The sequence below is a fragment of the Chaetodon trifascialis genome, chromosome 4 (genome assembly GCF_039877785.1).
Source record: "Chaetodon trifascialis isolate fChaTrf1 chromosome 4, fChaTrf1.hap1, whole genome shotgun sequence".
NCBI classification, from domain to species: domain Eukaryota; kingdom Metazoa; phylum Chordata; class Actinopteri; order Chaetodontiformes; family Chaetodontidae; genus Chaetodon; species Chaetodon trifascialis.
The window spans coordinates 17,787,307-17,808,366 of record NC_092059.1 but is presented as its reverse complement, the minus strand read 5'-3'; the positions used below and the strand labels follow the sequence as shown (position 1 = coordinate 17,808,366).

General features: G+C 42.9%; 2 protein-coding genes across 2 annotated transcripts in view; one reads left to right on the top strand and one right to left on the bottom strand.

Annotated features, from left to right (window-relative positions):
- LOC139330100 (homer protein homolog 3-like) overlaps positions 1-12,480 on the bottom strand; it is a 45,729-nt gene extending 33,249 nt beyond the window's left edge. The window contains 2 exon segments of the mRNA XM_070960834.1: positions 11,898-12,033; positions 12,231-12,480. Of these exon segments, the coding sequence (XP_070816935.1) occupies positions 11,898-12,033; positions 12,231-12,480 (386 nt within the window).
- Positions 12,481-14,838: 2,358 nt separating this feature from the next.
- ddx49 (DEAD (Asp-Glu-Ala-Asp) box polypeptide 49) lies at positions 14,839-21,060 on the top strand. Its single transcript, XM_070960448.1, has 13 exons — positions 14,839-15,136; positions 15,544-15,667; positions 16,253-16,338; positions 16,620-16,741; positions 17,014-17,201; positions 18,079-18,219; positions 18,337-18,412; positions 18,813-18,889; positions 19,075-19,172; positions 19,288-19,362; positions 19,561-19,649; positions 19,913-19,984; positions 20,792-21,060. Exons 1-13 carry the CDS (start codon positions 15,022-15,024, stop codon positions 20,966-20,968), a joined length of 1,440 nt encoding a protein of 479 aa, XP_070816549.1. The 5' UTR covers positions 14,839-15,021; the 3' UTR covers positions 20,969-21,060.

The following is a 21,060-nucleotide window of genomic DNA, read 5'->3' as shown; positions in this document are numbered from 1 at the left end:
AAAACCTCATACAGTGATGTTGCTGGATCATTCCTGAACATGCCCATTCTGAAATGTAGTGTGAGTATATATGGAAATACTCAAGTGAAGTACAAATACCTCTAAATTATACTCAAGTGTCGTACTTGTAAATGTAGTTTAAATCCTCATACAGCTGTGATTTTCCTGCTTTGTGAGTGTGCTGAGGGTCCCCACCTCCCGGTGTGAGCCAGAGGCCTGAATTCAACGAGGGGGTCATCTGGATCAATTATTGTTAATCTATTCCAGGTCAGATATACATCCGCCCATCCATCCCCCTCCATCACACAGTACACGCTCACTGCGACGCATCCACGCATGGGTGAAGGGAGAGCGGATTTCAGATTACAGCTGAGTGATTAAGGGGGTCAAAAACACGACAACATGTTTTTGGAGGCGTAAACTGATTTCAGGATTGAGAATCGAAACTACGCTGTGTTTGTATGTCTCATAGTGTGTTACTGAAGCCTCTACATGCGTAAAGAGGAGGCTCGTGAAGTTTAAAATTGAGGTTTAAAAATCTGCTAAAAATGTTTTATTGTTATTTATGTTCAAAGGCTGAGAGCAGATTTTCTTTTCATTTTAGATAACTGCAGCCAAGATAATTGCAGTATAATAATTCGTATGGAACCTGTCGACCAAACAAACAGATTAACAGGACTACTAAAGCATTGTGAGGGCAAAAACATGCCAGAACTTTGTAAAAAAAAAACAAAAAAACATCTTGTTGTTTAACATGAGAACAAGAGCTTCAGGTGAGGATCAGTTTCTCTATTTATTACAGCGATAATTATTTCTTAATATATGAATCAATCCTTCGGTCTGTCAAATGTCAGAAAATAGTGAAAAATGTTCGTCACAGTTTCTCAGAGGCCAAGGTGATGTCTTCAAATCGCTTGTTTTGTCCAACCAACAATCCAAAGACACCAGTTAATCACTTCACATTTGAATGAAGAGAAGAAGCAAAACCTTACAACCGAGAAGATGCAACTAAAAAATGTTTGTGTTCCTGCTGTAATTTTCATTATTTAGTGTCAATAGTGTCTGAAGTAGAAATGTACTAAATGAAACTTCAGTTACCTGAGAGGCTTTTGAGAGCTGCTTTTGTTTGGACAGCTCGTTATAAAAAACACTTTTTCATTTAAGGAGAACAGCCAGTACTCTCTCCTTGGGATTTTTATGTTTGTTTGTATTCAGGGTTGGAGCAGAGGAGATTGAAAAAGACAGGCAGACAGAACCTGGGAGACACAGGAGAGAAAGCTCTGCTGGGATCTGAGCCCAGGCAGGCAGGCAGGCAGGCAGGCAGGCAGGCAGGCAGGCAGGCAGGCAGGCAGGCAGGCAGGCAGGCAGGCAGGCCAGCGGGGGACTGGGCCTGAATCCTCAAGTGTGGTTCAAACCTCTATGGGCACAACCACTTTCCATGCCTCTCCAGGACATTTTATCTTCACTTGTGCACGTCTGTATTCATGCACCACACAAGTCTGCAGCGGCCTCTCGCAGAGGTGCTGTCACCGCTGGATCATCTGACGATTCTGACGCGGTGCCAACTGACGGATTTCAAAAAACGTTTGCCTCAAAGGAACTTCGGAAAGTTTGCCTTAAGAAAACCTTGAATTGATATCCTGCCATTGTCAGAGTATTGGAGAGTAAAGCAGCTGAGCCTGAGCTGATGGCTGAAGCTTTAATCCACTAACCCTCCTCTTCATTCCCCACACAGGCACAGCAACGACACCACACAGAGGAGGGGGCATGCAGCCCTGAGGCCTTCAAATACACTCCACCCTCATGATAAATTAATCACCATGGTGCATTCGGATGAATTCGAGGTTATGGGTGAACATGCAGGATGAGAGATCTGACGAAATGTCGGACTGAGCCAAACAAGCAGCCCTTCTCCTCCTCCAGTCCGTCTCCTGGAGAGGCTTCTGCTGAGCATGCAGGCGCTCTCTCAGCTTCTCGTTCATACAGATGAAATAATTCCTCTCAGGGACAGGAAAATATTACAAAGGTACTTGGCTACTGCCTGCAGCAAAGGCCATAAGCAGAGAGACTTGTATGATAGCTCCATCTGGACGAGCTGGAAGACAGACAGTATGAGGGCTGAGTTTTCTGCAGGGAGCCATCAGAGAACAAGGAGGCCCTAATACACTTCCTCTGACCTACGTGGCTGCTTTCACTGCAGGCCTCCATGCTCAGTTTGACATTTCTGCTCAGACATCTTCAATAGCAGTTCATTACCTCCTGTAGAACAGAAATCACATCTCATCTAAAGGCAAACTGACATCGGTGGAGGAAAGACATGAGTTCAACAACATGAAGACAGCTGGTTCAAATGGACAGCTACACAAGGGTCTTTCTTAAGTTATGCTGCCTTCAAGTCGAGTTGGAAATATCAGACATTAGGAGTGGAAGACTCATGAATGAGCCAACAAAGTGGGAAATACTGAAAAAATGGAAATTAATGATATAAGCTATGGGTTACTATCAGAGGTGCAACTAAAAATAATTTTCATTATCATTTAACATGACCAGTATTTTCTCAATTGATCAGTTACTCAGAAAAAATATCCGTCAGTTTCCTAATGCCCGCAGTGACATCCTCAGATTGCTTTTCAATAGACCAAAATCCCAAAATACTGAATTTGCTGTGATGTGAAACAGAGAACAGCAGCAAATCCAGAAGCTGGAACTGGGGAAGGTTCAGCATGTTTACTCACGATTATATTAAAAACAGTTGCCACTGTCAGTCTAACTATGAATTATTCAACTCGCTGTTGCCAGTCTAGAATTCAAAATGTTGGACCTGCTCTTAAAGGGGCCCCCTGAAAAACCTCCCTGAGCCCACTGACAGGGACACATGGACCAGGTGGGAACAGATCCGGGGATAATTGGATGTGATCCAAAATGTGGGCGACCAGAGCAGAATAGCTTTGACCCGTTTGATGACTCCAATGTGATCAAAAAATGTGATTCATACTTTCTGCAACACATTTCCTTCTTGATGATTATGACACAACATGTTATCAGAGCTAATAAAGCTTGAATCCACTTGTGTACGCAGACCCATCAGAATACAACAGGACCATTCCTGACATGATTAAACTAAATACGGTCTCCCACAGTGGTTCTGTAAAGACCTCTAATCTAAGATCCATCAAAAATCATAAATGAACTGTTTCCTGTCTTTATTTAGATGTCTGCCAGCAAGTTACTAATCCAGGAAATACAGAGGAACCAAGTGAACTGTCAGATTATGTGTCAGCATCCAGGTGAGGGCTCTGAACCCTGTGCAACAAACGGGACGGCACATTGTGAACGCGCGTCACCTGAACAAAGACATGTCTGTGAGCAGGAAAGTTTGAGTCTGGATGTAGTTTAATGAGCTGGAGTGTTTGTGTTCTGCTCAATGTTCATAAATAAAACTGTTCTGTTGAGCCAAATCAACATATTTTGAAGTCATCATCAGAAGACAAACCAGAATTAGCACCTTGTGGTTCTTTGTCTCTGCCAACCGTCAAGATTACATCCATGTCTGTCCACACTCATATAACACATGAAGTGAAGGATCTAATAAAAGCTACTAAGTGTTAAATGATCACAATACTGATATATATGATTCCAAAAAATAGTGTCCAGTGAGAAACATGCTGTCTTCACTTAGAGACGGTTTTTCCAGGAGGACAGAGGACTGATAGAGAGCTTCATCACATGGTGCAACAACAATCACCTGAAGCTCAATATGAGCAGAACCAATGAGCTTGTGGTGACTACAATACTTCAAATATGGATGTTGAGGCAAAGACGCTACAAACTAAAACGTCTACACACATCTTCAATCTGGCAGCACCGTAGATCTAAACAACCAGCACAGTTTGAAGGTGGACAAACAAGATCAGTGTCACCAACTCAGAATCTGACCAAATGTGAAATATGGTCACAGTCTCTCCTTCTGTTCTTGAGTTATGGTGTTGAATAATGACCAGAAAGGTGTTTCTGCTGAACATCACGATGTCACAGTGAAGCTGACTTTTGATCTTTTAATAATATAAAAATATAAATAATAGAAAATATATAATATAAAAAGTCATCACTTCTTTATTTGACAACCAAAATTTACTCCGTTCACCCTTGAGTCCAAATCCAAATGTGACAGAAATTCAGTCAGGGCATTCCTAAGATATCGTGTTTGTGAGAATGGGACAGATGGACGGACAAGCCAAAAATGCAATGCCTCCAGCCATGGCTGCAACCGGCACAGAGGCATAAAAGGTGCACAAACACAGTGCTGATTAACAAAATGTGTTTATATTGAAAGAAAAATCTAATGACTTCCACAGTCACTGTTGGGTTTAATGCCACAGCAGCACTGTCAGGATGCAGACTTACAGAACGTGTTTCACCAAGAGCTCAAAAAGTCAAACAGAGAGCCTGCAAACATGACTGCACGAGAGCAACACACAATGTCCTCAGTTCCTACAGGACAGTCGCTCATGTCTCATGTTAAATTAGACAAGATTTAATAATTCAAAAGGACGACGAATATGCTCACATCAGAATGTTAATATTCTGATACTTTCATGATGATATTTACGTTTCTGATAAATTTATCAGCAGCAATTAAGAAAATACCCAGTGGCCCTCGCTGAAGAATTTTCTAAACGTACTGCATTTCTTAATCAGCGTCTACTTCTATTACACACACACACAAACACACACACATACACACGGTTGTGCTGCCCCAAGTCATCACTTTCTAATCCTCTCTTACTGCTCTCTTCATCTCTCCTCTTAATAACTTCTAAACTCTTCCACCCTGAATCTCTGATCTCTGAAACAGAAGCTGCACCCTCCTGTCTGCCCTGCAGTCAGACCCGACCAGTCGCTTCTGTAGTTGAGAAAACACTCCCCAAACTGCCGATACTGGAGCCTATAAGCTCTGCGGGCAAAACTTGCTGCCAAAAATCCTATTGGTACTTAAAAGCCAGGGTTCATACTTGAAACAGCAAATCAGAAAGCTAGCAGGGGATCTGATGAGGGAGGAGACAGCCAAGAGGTGAAGTCAGGGTCTGTGTGGCCTGACATGCAGCTGGACATCCAGCTGTGACGAGTCTGAGATTCTGTGGTAGTCCAGTCAAGAAATGCTAAAATAATGTTTTTCATCTTATCTCATTAAATAACAGCAGCAAGAAGAAATGATCAGTGATCATGAATCCAGGAGCAAAATCTGTGATGTCACACAATATTACTGCTATATCGTATGCTGTGTGTTTGGTGCATTGTGTAAGCATACATTTATGTCTGCTTAGACGAAACAAAACTAACGACTGATAATGACTGGCTGATGATTCCCTGAGACAGAGAAGCAGGAAAAAGCATTAATCACTGCCTCAGGGTAAAAACATTTCACTTTTGACGCTCATGATGTCAATATACAGTTAATCCAGGCTCAGGAGGGACCTCACAAATCATGTCAATAACGCTGAAGAAATTTGTCTATGAATCCATTAATCAAATGACATCAATTTAATCAACAACAGTTTTGCTAATCAATTAATCATTTGGGTCATTCATTGAGCAAAGAGGCCAAACTTTCACTGGTTCCAGATAGAGTTGAAAAATTCCAGGAATATTCAACATGAAAGCTTTTCATGGGAATTAACAGGAATAACATGGAATTATCTGGGTTATTCGCTCAGGCTGCAGTTACAATGTCACATTCAAACAGAAATAACCTTTTACTATATCATAAACAGACATAAGTATAAATGTTTCAAATGTAGTTGAGCTGAACTTAAATGAGATTATTCATTTAACGTTGTACTGAACGTTCATTAAGAAAAACACTCCCTAGGACTCCTGTCCAAAAAAAGAGTCTTCTCTCCAAAAAGGCCTGTCGCATGCCTCAGCGTCAGTGTTTCCAACCAGGAACCAGCTGCACTCAGAGGCAGCTGATGCTGGTGGGATCTGGAGGACGGAGGGAACAGGGGAGAGCGCCTCAGATCTGTAAAGTCTCCTCCACCAGGTGGCTAATATGCTAATATGCTGTATGTTGGCGATTTTAATATTGAATATTGTGTAATATCAATATAAATGTTGAAAATTCCCCAAATTCCTTACCATATCTTGGAAAATGTATGTGAATAAAATATACAGACCCTTTGCAAGCATAATTCCAGCTTCTCAAAAGTGTGATGATTTGCTGTTTCCCCCGCTTCCTTCCCTGCTAAAAACATAATTAATTAAATTATATATAAATTAAATGATATTAGATTATATTATACCACTGTGGGACAGGTTATTGATTTAGCCCAATATCACAGTTTTTCCTCAAGGGGCTTTGCAGTCTTTTGCGCTCCCTTCCTAACAAGACTTTAATGAAAGTGATGACAAAACAAAAAACTTGTTCTGTGCAAAAATGGATTTCAAAGTGAAGCTTCAGTCAGACTTAGTCACATCAATTGGGTATCTTCCAAGGTTTAAGGACAAAATTTCCTCTCTGTGTTTCCACAGACTTTTTCTTTGCTCAATGACACGGGAGAATATTGCACTAAAAAGACAAGCTTTGCAAGACAACTATTTGATGCTTCGGCTGAGCTTTGCAATGCTGTTTTACTGTGGATTTTGTCCCCCATCGCTGACATTAAAATGACTTTAAGAAGAGATCTCTTCATGGCCTTTTTGGACAAGAGGCTCAATTATAATGAAAAAACTTGCAATGGATGTATGGACATGCAAGTGCAGCTTTAAGCAGTCAGCTTTGCAATATAGCGGTTACACTGGAGACATTGCGCGGGCTGCAGATGGTCTGATGTAACTTCAGTTTATGCAACAATTTTCATTATATTATTCAGATTCAAGTAGCTCTCCAAGAAAAGAAGAGCCAAATGTACAGCTGAGTGGACGAGAACTGCAGTCAAGTACTACAAGGCTGGCTATAGAAATCTTACAGTTCTACAGTAATCCTGAAGTGTTCACAGCCAGCCGCGCTCAGCCTGTCAGGTTAGATAACACGTGTTGACCCATAGGCCTGGAAAAAAAGAGTTAAATTCAGTCTAAATGAGAGCGTCAGCTGAGTGATTCAGCAGAGCATCATTTTTCACCATCTGCGCATTAAAGACACAAAAAACTGGAGCTCTGCTCTGCTTTTTCAGCCTCTGGGGGCTTCAGGGTTCTCACAGACGGGAAAACTTCTTTTTCTGCTTTCCGTTTTGGCAGTTTCTCTTTGTTCCTCTAAAAGCATTTCTCCTTTAAGGGTCCACTTCCTCTGACCTCTGAGAGTAAGTAAGTAAGCCTCGTGTTCAAATTCCTGAGCCAGCGAAAGTGTGTGGGCCAGTCCAGCAAAATGACACGCTACAACTGCGTACCAAAACAGCACGGCGAGCACAGGCGCGAACTCATGCTGGAGCTGCAACAAGTCAACAAATCATAACTCAACATATACACATTTACATTGCTGCAAAGTAAGGCTTGGATTGATTGAAACAATGATTGTGGTTGTCAGTTTTTGACCACAAGTATTTAACTGGCAAAACACTTGGAAAAATACCCAAAACGTGACCTCTGGCTGCGTTCAACGACAGCACGGCACTTCATTTATCTGAAGGTCAGCTCCTCTCGCAGACGTTTGACTGATAACTTACTGCAATCTCACATTGTGAAGGTGACAAAAGAGTGTTTTCTCTTTCAGGATATGAAGGTCAGGGGGTAGAGACGCAGAGAAAGAGCTGGTCGCTCATCCCCAGCCTCACTTTCCGATTCACTTTCATGCCAGTAAAACAGGGTGAAATGAAGTGAACAGAAAGGGAGTGAGCCGAGATGACTGTTTATTCATACAATTGCAGACATCTTCAAAACAGCAATTAAGAGGCTCTTCTCCCGACGGAGCAGCCGGTTTCTCCTCAGCCAGTGGGAGGACGCGGGCGCTGAACAGTTTTTACGGTATTAAGCTGCAGATTAACTGATTATGTTCCCGCTGAAACCAAAGTTTAGACGTCCTCTGTGCTGTGGAGGAAGGCTGCGTGGTGACGTTAAGGCTGCAGTCAACAATAAAAGAGATAATATGGGGCAGCAATCATCATCCTCTCACATGACTCCTCTGTAATTACGCAGACAGATGATCATACTGTGACCTACCTTGCCACATACCTCATACATGAAAAATATATAATAGTGCATTTCAACAAACACAGAATGGCTTAAAATGAGGCTATAAAATCTATTTTGCAGTGCAGGGTTGTGGTTAACTTGGATTTGAGTCAGCTGACGTGCTGTACCTACGCTGTGTCTCTTGAGGATTTCCATTTTGTGATTTTATACTTTCAATCTACTGCATCTCAGAGGAAAACACTGTATTTTCACACCACTGTAGCTTTGACAGCTGTAGCGACTTTGAAAATCGAGGTCTGACAAGCAAAACGTAACAGCTCAGAAAATATGATGCGCTGTTAAAGAGTTAAAACAATCCAACAGTATATGCAGAAACTGACAGAGGGACGATACAATGGAAGAGACACCAGTCAACCACAGCAAGAGGAAGAGACAACATCTGCGCACTGATGACAAGCGTGAAAGCTCCACTCTGAAGAATAACCACAGACACTGAAGAGAGCGGATACACGTTGTGGAGATGTGATGAGGGTGGATCAGAGGCAAATAAATGTTTGATGAAGAAGGGATGGGCGGATTGATCCCCCACGTATAAAAAGTACAGATCCTGATGTTGTATCCGAATATCAAACCAGAGCCAAAAGCAACGAATACACAAAAGCTTTCTCTCAATTTCATGATGTAATGTTGGCGTTTCCATTAAAAGCTGCAATAAAATTTACAAAATGTTTCACTTGCCTGTGTTTTTTAGACAAATAATGTCCCGATTCACACAGTCATAAATTATGCAGGTACTTAAGCAGCTTTTGCTGATGGAAGGTAAAGGTATCAATAACAGTCATCTGATGCTCGGTATTATGGGAGGAGATCAGAAACTAAATTGGAGTTGCAGCCCATCCCTCCAATGCAAAGCCACACACACACACACACACACACACACACACACACACACACACACACACACACACACACAGAGATGACGTGTTTGTACCTCTCTCGATGTAACGGGAACATTTTACAGCTCGCAGACAACTCCTCTGCAGCAGGATAAGAGGAAAGAGGATCCAAGTTACACAGTGAAAAAACGACCTGTGAAGCTTGTCAGGTATCATTTAGTGACGTCCCAGTGAAGTGAACAGTGCAGCTACACAGGATCTCACCTGATGAAGACTGAGGGTGGAAACTATCAAATACATTATATTTACACACATTTGCATATTTATATTCAAATAGAAGTTAATACAATTCAATAAGAAAAACACTGTTCACCAAGAGGACCAGAGTACAGTTTTTAGGGGGATCAATTTGCAGAAATAGTATATAATCACCTGAATATAAGAATCATTGTTTTGTTGCCTTAGAATGAACTCTTTATATCTACAGAGAGAGCAGGTCCTGGATCTTGAGAGCGCCTTTTAAGTTTTTTTGGTGAGTTTCATGACCACTGTGGGTTCTCCTTGGTAAGGGAGGGTGAGATGGGGGTATTCAGTTGGCTGCAATCTGCAACCTCACCACAGGATGCCACTAAACCCTGCATGAAGAACCTTAAAAAATGGAGCCTTAAAACACTAATCACACTAAAAGCTGTTGAAAGTGCCTCATTGTAGACCCAGTGCTGTATGTAGTAATTGCTCAACAAGTCTGTCTGAGTCCAAAGGTTTCTTAAATATGACCAAGAAACACGGCTTTTATTATGCACAGAGTTTGAGACAACTTTGGTGAATGTGGTGCTGCTCTGAGCATCCTTTGATCAATTGCACAGTGTTCATTTATCTATCTAATGGTGCATTCAGGTGGTGAGAGAGCTGATGTAGCCCCTGTGTGTTTACCAGGTATTTGTCTTCATGAGATTAATCAGTTTCTGAAAAATATATCACTAAAATTGATGAATGGAAAAGACACTGCAGGCAGTACATAATGGAAGCCAGATACTAATTACACTTTGCTTATGTCAGCAGCCTGTTCCAGACATACAGAAGGTCTCCATTAAGTTGAGACCGTCCGTCCATCAAATTACAAATTCCATTTATACGGGGGCCTACATGGGTCAGATGATGCGTACTTTAAGACAAGCTGCACACAGCATGACAGCACCTAATGCTCATTTTGTTTATGGACCTGAAGCGGCTGTTTCAGATTCTCCACCTGCTGGCGCTCACTTCTGTCAAGAGGGGGGAAGAGTTGCAGGCTGTCACCGCACAGGGACGATGTAGGGTGGATGTTGAGTCCGAGCTCTGACAGAGTAAATGCATCAAACACAGACCATCAGACCAGATGTTTGTTTCTAGGCTGCTGTCAAAAGCCCAGCATCCCCACTGTACTGCAGATGTTTCTACTGTCTGCATGACTGAGATGTAGTGTTTGCTGACAGCACTCGGTCTGTCCCATCCTCATTTACACATCTGCATACATATGGAACACGTAACTGGGTATACTGGATGTGGCCCGGAGGGTTACATTAATAAACATTGATCCGTGAGCGAAGTTAGAGCTCGCTCAGAGACCCTTTTGTACAAAATGGTAATCAGTGAGAGCTGGGTGCCGGGTGCTGTCACCTCACAGATCATTTGTCTTAAAGCACTTCAGTCACTGTCCACTTCGGATACGGACCAAGACTGAGAGACAGTCTCTGCACTCAGGGTTTAGTCACCATGCATTGAGGTGGGACATCTTAACTCATGCTGTAAACTTGAACAGTTATCACTTTGTTGGCTTTTTGAGTTCAACCTGCAGGAGTTCCACTTGGAAATTTAGGTTAGGTCTACCTGAATGCACCATTGGTTTGTCTCCTTTGAGGAGGGGGTACAGGTTCAGCTTGGTCTTAAGGACACTGGAAGGACACATTTTCATGTCTTCAGAGGGATCCAGTTGCGGATTTGGGATGCAGCTGTTGTTCTAATATTAATTAACAAGTGAGCGCTGACATTATGCCGCATCACTGGGCAGTTTCACTGGTCTGAAGAATTTGGGGATCCCATGGATTCCACTTTTTATTTCATAAGCCATTTAAGCTGCAAGTAAATACATGAGAAGACCATAATAAAACAACATTTTGCGAAAAATGCATGCATCACCTTCTGATAGTGAAGAATGTACTGTGTAAATTGGCTACATGAGACATAATGATCTTTGCACAAATAAAGTATAAATAAATAACGTACTTCCAAAAATATATCAGTCCATTTCTGATAAAGACAGCAAAGACAATATGGCTCTCATTCAGTCATTGAAGGAGCATCTCAAAGTGTCACTAAACGGACCCAGAGGGCAGACGGGATGGACGCGGTAACGTGAGCAGGGTTCAGGTGTGTTTGATCCAAGCTGAAGCCTTGCATGTATAATTCAACACACACACACACACACACACACACACACACACACACACACACACACACTGACTCAGTCTTAAGCAAACAGCCCGTGCATCAGCCAGAGTTGATATGTGAATTCGACCTTCTTTGCGGTCACAGCTGTCAGGGTGTAAACGGACATCAGACCTCTGGTGAAACTGGGTCAACACTAAAAAATGATTCATCTCCTCGATAATGTCTCTCAGAGTGTAAACAAAGACAGCATGTTGATATTCTGATCGATTGCTCCGACGGGCTTTAGAAGAAAGAGATGGTGCGGTTACACCGGATCAAACAGTGCACAGAAAATCCCCGCAAGTCATCACAAAGTTCACTTTTTAAGCATTTCGCCATCTGAACGAATCACTTCCAGGCAGCAGCAGTGACAGAGCTGTACATTTCAGACACATATCTCTAACTTACCCCATGCTCCGAGGATCTGGATGCTGTCTTGTGGTCAGATTCCGCTCACCGCTCCACTTTTTGTTCTTTTTCTCCTCGGTTTCCAAACTGATTCGCTTCTACCCCTGAAATCCTGGACGCAAGTTACATTTCTGAGAGAGGAAAAAAAGAGAAATCACTTCCGATTCCAGATTCCCCCGTTTCCCCTCCAACAGTACTCCTCTCCTCGCAAGTCAGTTGTACTCCAGCCTGCCTGCCTTCCTTTGTCCGCGGCGGGTTACCACAGCGAGCAACAGCGCGGATTTGCTGTCCCTGTGCGCAATTACGCACCGTCACCCGTGTGGTCCAGCTGTGCGGGCCGGACAGACGGAGGAATGTCGACGAAAGTCGGACAGCAGAGTGCTTTTGACTCAAGCCTCTCCCAGGACTTGTGCTGCGCTCCCCTCCCGCCTCTGTGCCATATCACACAGGGATCCCATTCAACTCCCTCGGTGGGACCGTGGAGCCTCTTCAGCGCCATCTGACGGCCACAATGCAAACCACATATCTGCCCCCCTAACCCCCACCTCCCACTTAAAATGTCAGAATGCAGAATGTAATACATGCCGGTGTGTGGCCTGCGGACAGCCCTGAAAGCGTAATTAAAGCTTGAAACATCTGAAATAACCGGTGGAGGAACAGAAGTCAAATGGCTGTTTACAAAAAAAATTAAGCAAATAATCAGTTGGAGCAACAATCGTGTTCCTACTGAGTTGATCTCACATTGAATCAGAAAATATTCAGTTTAAAGATCTCATTAAGGAGCTATATGGAAAGCCGATCAAACACTGTGATGAATACAGTCACATGGAAATGTTAAATATCTTGATGCTGGTAGCACTGCAAAAATATAAACTCATTAAACTGACTGTACTACACTTCCAGCAGACTCCAGGTACAACATCTGATGTCCCTGTCCTGGAGAGTGGGGTCCTATACAAAAATGACATGTCACAGTTGTCCTCATGAAACTTGTGAAAATCATCACACTCAAAGTTCACACAGGCGTTGGTTTGGCGTCACTGCTGGTTTAAAATAAATCATTTATTTGCATGAATATGGGCTGAACACGGGAGAGCAGAGCATCAAATGTAGTGGAAGAGTGATGGGAGCAGCTCCTGTGCGCTAATCGTGCTGCTCAGTGGCCTTTTACAGCGATACAGCTGACTGCTCCTCTGTGCTGCAGGGAGGCAACAGGGAGCACCAGATCTCTGCCTTACATGCAAACAACCCTCATGTTCATTATAAGACACTACTCAGCTGATCTCAGGCAGTTTGCAGCACAGCTGGACAGATTGGGCAGGATAGAGCTGAACCTCCAGGCCTCTGCCTTTAACACACAGGGCATTAATCATCTCTGGCAGCCCAGTATGTGCACACAGATGGGTCTTGTTGTTGAAGATTTCTCTCCTTCAGTCAAGCAACGGCTGAATCAAACTCATGGTGTCTTCCTAACACTCACTGTGGCAGGTATGACAGAAAGACAGAGATCGGCATAATGGGACAAACGAGACATCATCTGCACTAGAAATAAAGTCTAGACAGAGAATTCGAGTTTAAATGCGGTTTTCAAAGAGCACTTGACAGCACTTATCCTCATTGTCTGGACTTTATTAACATAAAAAAAAGCATTTATCCTTTTTACAACCACATGTTTGTGTGTTGATGATCTTCTTCTTCTGGGGTTTCATAACTTGTGAATCTGATCCTCTGAACTCTCAAACATCAAACCAACACAGCAAAATCAGCTTCATAAAAATCAGTGTGTGAGCAGCAGGAAAGCACAGACTGGCAGTTAAGACTGATTAGTTCTGGAACAAAATCAACAAAATCCAGTCAGACCAGCAGGAGACGTAGAGGAGGCTGTAAACCACGAGCCACCTTCTGGTAATTACTGAATTAAGATCACTAACATTTTCAGGCAAATATAAAATTTGACAAGGCAAAATTAAGGCCCACAGTAGAAAAGGAATACTCACACTGAAATTGTATTAAGATAATAAATAAATGTAATTTGTATAATATTTGTGATTTGTAATTTTTGTGCATCTGTGGTTCTATACCACATAAGAAAATAGTGCTGTAGCATTGAAGGGTGGACAAAGTGAAGCTTGAGAACTCCAGAAGTGTTGACAGTTTGGCTGATTCAGATGAACGGGAGTGTCGAGGTTTGTTAGGGTGCTTGGTGTTACACCAAAACATGTGACCCATGAGATTCCACAACGCTGAACGAGGCTTGATTACCGACTGGAGAAAGCTGGCAAGAGTCCCAGAAACTATCGTCATAGAATGGTTTGTGGTCATTTGATTCAATGCAAGTTTGTTTGTGAATATGCACCACTGAATTACAACACCAGCTGAAATGACAAGGGTCTACAGATCCTGTATTATTAACTAATCCTGCAACACTGTCCTGTGCCCTGGGCCTCTGAAACTAGTTGTGCTCATGTGGTGCATATTCCTATATTAATCTGTTTGTGTATGATTAAATGTGCAGAATATACACATACACATAAACAAAAACATGTTGGTGGGGTTGTCAATAGGGGGACCATAGCTCATTTTGCCCTGCTGAAGGGTCAACTATAGAAAAAAGACTGGTGAGTTTACTAAATATTTACAGATGAGGTGTTAGGGCTCTATACACTTGGACGGTATGAGGGAAATGTTGACTGGTTTATCAATTAAGGTCAGCATTTTTGGTAGCAACCATTAAAGCATGTCACCAAAGTAAATGTAGATTTTTTTTGTTCAAATAATATCCAAAATTTCCCCAGGACTAAAAATCTATTAATCGTGATAAAAACGGCCGGCATGAGAACAAACCTGGTTGGATATTCCATCATTTCCTGATTCGTTTTTTAATAATACCAACATTTGGCCAGCAGAGGGCAGCAAGACTCCAGCCCTGCATCCGGTCTGCAGTAACCTGAAGAAGACGAAGAACAAGCAGCAGACACGTGAATTTGCACGTAATCACGTAGCGACATTTGCGACACACGAGGATGTTGTACTCTACGTTAAAACAAAGTATTTCAGTATTTCTTTCGTAAAATGAAGTGAACAGAAGTACCTATCTGACCTGCGAGAACGAGTTAAATCCGAAATGGCCGACTTTTCGTCCCTGGGTCTCTCAGACTGGCTGGTTCAACAGTGTAAACAGCTGGGGATCAACAAACCTACTCCTGTCCAGGAAAACTGCATGCCAGCGATACTGCAAGGTAAGACAGCGTCTCTTAAATCTACAGGTTGAAAACATGTCAGCTATCTATCCCAGTACCGACAAGCAATGCAGATCTTCATTGAAAAATCTATCGATTTAGTGCTTTTGAGCAAAGTCGAAGACAAGAACTCAAGTGCTTTAAATTAGCAAACATAATTATTTTCTGCACCTACATTAAACGTACTGATCGGCTGTTAGTTTCACCGGATGAAGAAAGCGTTATAGTACATTAAGTGTGATCCTCTGTAGTCACCACATGACATGTAAGTCGGTAAGTCAGATCTCATCGCAGGTGAATGAAGGTGTTTGTGTGTGTGTGTGTGTGTGTGTGTGTGTGTGTGTGTGTGTGTGTGTGTGTGTGTGTGTGTGTGTGTGTGTGTGTGTGTGTGTGTGTGTGTGTTGCAGGCCGGGACTGTTTGGGCTGTGCTAAGACTGGAAGTGGGAAGACGGCAGCGTTTGTGCTGCCAGTGCTGCAGAAACTGTCAGAGGACCCATATGGCATCTTCTGTTTGGTGCTCACTCCCACCAGGTCAGTGCTGTGTAGTGTCAGAGAGCTGGAAGATCCATTTATGGGAAAAAAAAAAAAAACATCCATAAATGGGTCCAAATAAATGTTTTAATGTAGATTTTATACAAAAAATGCTCGTTGTTAATTAATGTGAGCTTCTTCATGTATTTAGTTGATTATTGGATGGCTCTTCCTCCTGTTCATTACTGCTCATGTCAGAGTGTGTCATCTCTGGGAATACCTGGAAATGACACAATGGACTGAGTTAAGAGTCAATGTTTTAATGATCTAAAACATCAGTAGTAAGGGACAGGTTGAGAGTCTTTCAAAATAAAATCACAGTTGCTCTTTGTCTTAAGCCTCAGATCCTGAATAATCTTATGAAAAGAAAGATACACAAAGAGTCTTATTCCAAACCACAGAATGTACATTTAGGACTTTCATTGATAACTTTAAAGTACAGTTATAGGAAACTTGATTTGGAATTGCATTTCTTCCACATCTATAAGTGCACGTGTACCATACTCTATATATCTGTGTATATCTAGAAATATGTTTTAAAGTATCCCATATTCCCAACTGATGATGTTGTGTGATGTCATGCAGGGAGCTGGCCTATCAGATTGCAGAGCAGTTTCGAGTCCTGGGAAAGCCTCTGGGTCTGAGAGACTGCATCATCGTCGGTGGAATGGGTACAGTGCATCACTGCATGCAGCGTTTCTGTCTGTTCGTTCAGCAGCAGATACAAACTGTAAAACTTTAAACTGAACCTCAGCAGCAGATATCGCTCAGGTCACAGTGACAGATCAGATTTCATGTCAGTGATCTCGTGTAGCCACACCTCTGTTGTGTGTACTGCTCTTATTGTGAAGGCTTGGTGTTCAACTGCTGCTGCAGACACTCAAATGAAATCCTCCTGCCAGTCAGGAGCCTCTCCTCCGTGCTGACATCGTCACTCTTGTGTTACTGACAGACATGGTGAGCCAGGCCCTGGAGCTGTCCAACCAGCCACATGTGGTCGTAGCGACGCCGGGCCGGCTGGCTGATCACATTCGCAGCTCCAACACCTTCAGCATGAGCAAGATCCAGTTTCTGGTGAGTTCCGGAAGACCCACGAACTTTGACTTGGACAAGTTCTCAAAGCTTCTCCAGGCTGTAGCTCTCAATTCATCTAAGATCTGATTGGCTATGTTAGGACTGAGTTTAGACCCGGCTCAATTGGCAGGATTTGTGCAGGTCCTTGAATGTCTGTAGACTCTTGGAAAAACAACAAGACTTATGTTTTAGATGAACATGAGGAAACTAGTAATGTTTGAAGGTCAAAGAAGAAAAGACCAATACAGTCTGTGGTTCTGTCGTTTCGTCAGATCATGGACGAGGCGGATCGGCTGTTGGAGCAGGGTTGCACTGACTTCACCACAGACCTGGAGACGATCATGGGGATGTTACCGGCTAAACGACAGACACTGCTGTTCAGCGCCACACTCACTGACACCCTGCAGGAGCTGAAGAACATCGCCATGAACAAACCTTTCTTCTGGGAGAGCAAGTCGGAGTGAGTAACCTGCTGCTCTTTACAGGAATATTTAGCAAATCCTCACTGTGTGTTAGGAGGAGTATTTGGTGTATTTGTAGGTATGGACCTGCTCTTTTCGAGGTGGAAGGGAACACTCAGGGCCAGATTTCTTGAGGTTTTTGTGCCTCGTTTCAGACGCATTCTGTGCGAGAAACCTTGCGTGTCATGTGTAAACCAGGAGCACCAGCCTCGTGCATCAGTTTGCCTCTCATCTGATCTGATCTGAGGTGCAACTAATCGCTGATGTGCATCTCTCGCACAAATGCTTTTGTATGTAAGGGAGAGCCGTGCACATCGCGGGAGCAGGAACGTTAAGCGTGGTTGAACGAGCATTCTGCTGGGTTTAACGCTCAGATTGCTTGCAGGGTTCAGATATTTCCAAAGAGCAGCTGCAAACTCATGCAGATGTATTCAAAGACGGCTGTGATGTGGAACAGGAAATGTAATGCCAGTGACCGCAGACTTGAAGTGTTGCCCTTTATCTCATGATGTGATGCGCTTCAGTGACTGCAGTCGTTCATTCCCTGTTTTCATCTTTACATGTTTACATCTCCTGTTAGATGTGTATTTATGGCTTTTGTGGGTTTTACAATTATCTCTAATTTAGCTGAACGTGACTGCAGCACGCAGGCTTTTGAATGCAGCCGAGCAGATTTCCCCTCATCTTCTGTAGCTGTGTGTTCCGATTTGATCGTCACAGAAGCTGAAGTAAAGATCAAATCCTCCTTGCACAAACGTGTTGTGGATCTTGGCCTGAATCCACACCAGCTCCAGGGTTGCTGTTCTGTGCTCTGACCTCTCTGGCAGCAGAAAATGTGGAGGGAACATTGAAATATCGCATTATTGCTGTTCCCAGGACACGAACGGTGGAGGAGCTGGACCAGAGGTACATCCTCACTCCAGAGAAGGTGAAGGACGCCTACCTGGTCCACCTGATCCAGACATTTACTGACAAACATGACGACTGGTCCATCATCATCTTCACCAACACGTGCAAGTAAGAAGCCCAGAAGTGACCACTAACCCTGGCTTTCTGAAGGGAACCTTGTAGCCTTTATGAAACTGGTCATGTTCATAATCACATAGAATAAATTGTTTCTAAATTGTTCCTCAGGAACTGCCAAGTTCTCACCATGATGCTGCAGGCGTTTAACTTTCCCACCATCTGCCTGCACTCCATGATGAAACAGGTGAGACTAACACACATCACATCAGCATGTCAGTAATGACGTCCTGCAGAAAGACGTCTGAGAAGGGAGCAGCCACCATGTTGGTAAATGACAGCTGAAGAATAGTCTGTGTCCGTTTTACTGGTCAATTAAGTTTGCGCATACAAAGAATGTGACTTTGCTTTGAGAGAGAAAGGTGAGAGCATGGTGACATGTCCCTTATCAGCAGTCCCCACGCTCCTCGATGAGCTTGTGTTGGATGTGGAAATCATATTTGTCTCATTAAAGGGACAAAGACAGAAATGTTCAGTGAGCACAAAGCCCTTGTGATAATACAGAACCTGTCAGTGTAAGGCATTAAAGCAGATTAAACCGGATGAATGGGCCTGCAGAATGGACGACTGCTTTTTATCTTCTCCAGAAACAACGATTCGCAAACCTCGCCAAGTTCAAGGCCAGCGTGTACAAAATCCTGATTGCAACAGACGTGGCTGCCAGGTAAGAAGCTCCACTGAGCTGCTGCATGTCTCAGGAATGACGGCGGGGGGTGGTTTGTGAGTTTAATTAGTCTTTAACAAAATCAGCTGTCCATTCGTCCTAAAGTTTCAGACTGAGAGATTTAACACAGACGGCTGTAGACGGGAGAAAAGCTCCTTGTTTTGATCCTTCCTGGTCTTTCACAGGGGTTTGGATATTCCAACCGTCCAGGTCGTCATCAATCACAACACCCCTGGCCTTCCCAAGATCTACATCCACAGAGTTGGACGAACAGCAAGAGCAGGTAAACTTAGGCACATTTTTACCACCAGCGTCCTCCATGAGTGACGTCTGACTTTTGATCGTCGACGGCTAAAATAAACGCAGCTCAAACATGACAAGGTTTTCTTCCTCTGCAGGGAGGAATGGTGTGTCCATCACACTGGTGACACAGTACGACATCCATCTGGTCCACTCCATCGAAGAGCAGACTCGTAAGTTACTCGGTTATAAAGACTGAATTAAAAGGTGCTACATGTGTGCAAGACGTGCATCTTCGGAGCTCAAGTTTCCAGCCAGCCTGCCAAGTAGCGCCTCATATGTGCAAAAGAAGGAGCCCCAAGAAGCCGGAAAGATTCTGTTTATCATCTGCAGTGTGTGTAAAAGCGAACTGGTGTGTCGTGTTTCTACAGAGATGAAGCTGAAGGAATATCCTGTGGAGGAGAAGGAAGTGCTGAAGATCCTCACTCAGGTCAACGTGACCAGACGGGAGTGTGAAATAGTACGAGACCCTCTTTTCTTTATTTTCAGTCCAGTGCAGACTGTTAGTGTTATTTGAATCTTTTTGGGATATTCATGATGGGAGTTGTTAAAGAATTTGAAACTGTGTCTGAAAAACATTTTCCTTTCTGTGACTCAATGACAACATAGAATTCATAATGTTCAGACTGGACACCACTTGTTTTGGACGGTAAATGGTCTCCTTGGATTTTCTCATTAAAATAATTTTTAATGTTTGATGGTAAACTCTTCTCTGCACTGTAGAGACTCGAGTCGACAGACTTTGATGAGAAAAAGGAGATCAACAAGAGGAAACAGCTGATCTTAGAGGGGAAGGTAAGTTCATTTTTAGGATTTTCTTTTTTAGCCACTAAATATTAGTCAAGTTTAATGTGTGAACACGACCAAGACGAATCAACAAAGGATCGAGTACAGTTTATTTACAAGTTCCTGTAATTTACCAGAGCAAAACCAATGTGACTGTAAATTTATGCTGGTTTTTGGAAAGGATGTGGTACTAATTATAAGGAATATGCTGGGTTTTTCCAATTCTTTGCCACCAAAACCAACCCCAAGTATGTTCACAGTGCACAGCAGGTGAGCTGAACACTCAAAAATGTGAGAATTAAAAAAAACTGACATATGATAAATTAATTAGAAATGAATGATTTACTGGGGTTTACCTGGAACAGAAATTTCTCTATAAACCAAGAATTTCTTATAAACTCAACTCAAACGAGGACTTTGTTTTCCCATCAGTCAGCAGTAAATGGTTCTTTCCAAACCCCCAAGAAGGAAATGACAGACTTGTAAAAAAAAAAAAAACAGCCTTACCTGAAATTCATCTGCTTCTTTAGTCAATGTGAGATTGAAGTCAGCAGGGCTATTGTCACGCTGGTTCCAGACATCTGAATCACCCTCTACATCTGATTTGTTCATCAATACTTGAAAGAAGGAATTAATTCTTCTCTTTACAGACTGAAACATTAAACTATCATCTGTGAAAGAGCCCAATGTTGAAAAATGAAAATGGTTTAAGGCTTCTGATCTGAGATGCTTCCTGCCCTGCTGTGCATGTTTTGAAATCAGCTGGGATGATTTAAAATGGCCTGTTGTTGATTGGGGATCAATCTGCTCTTCCAGGATCCAGACCTGGAGGCTAAGAGGAGGGCCGAGCTGGAGAAGATCAGGGGCCAGAAGAAGAAATTCAAACAGAAGATCCAGGAGAGCATTCAGAGGCAGAAGCACGGACAGCTGAAAAAGAAGGCGATGAAGAGGAAACACAAGAAAAAGAACAAGGCGGCACAGGCTACAGCCTGAAAACCGCTGTGACCCATGTACATACGACAAGTGTAATATTTTCATATCTGTGAGCATCTGCAATAAATCTGAATTTCATACCATAAAAACAA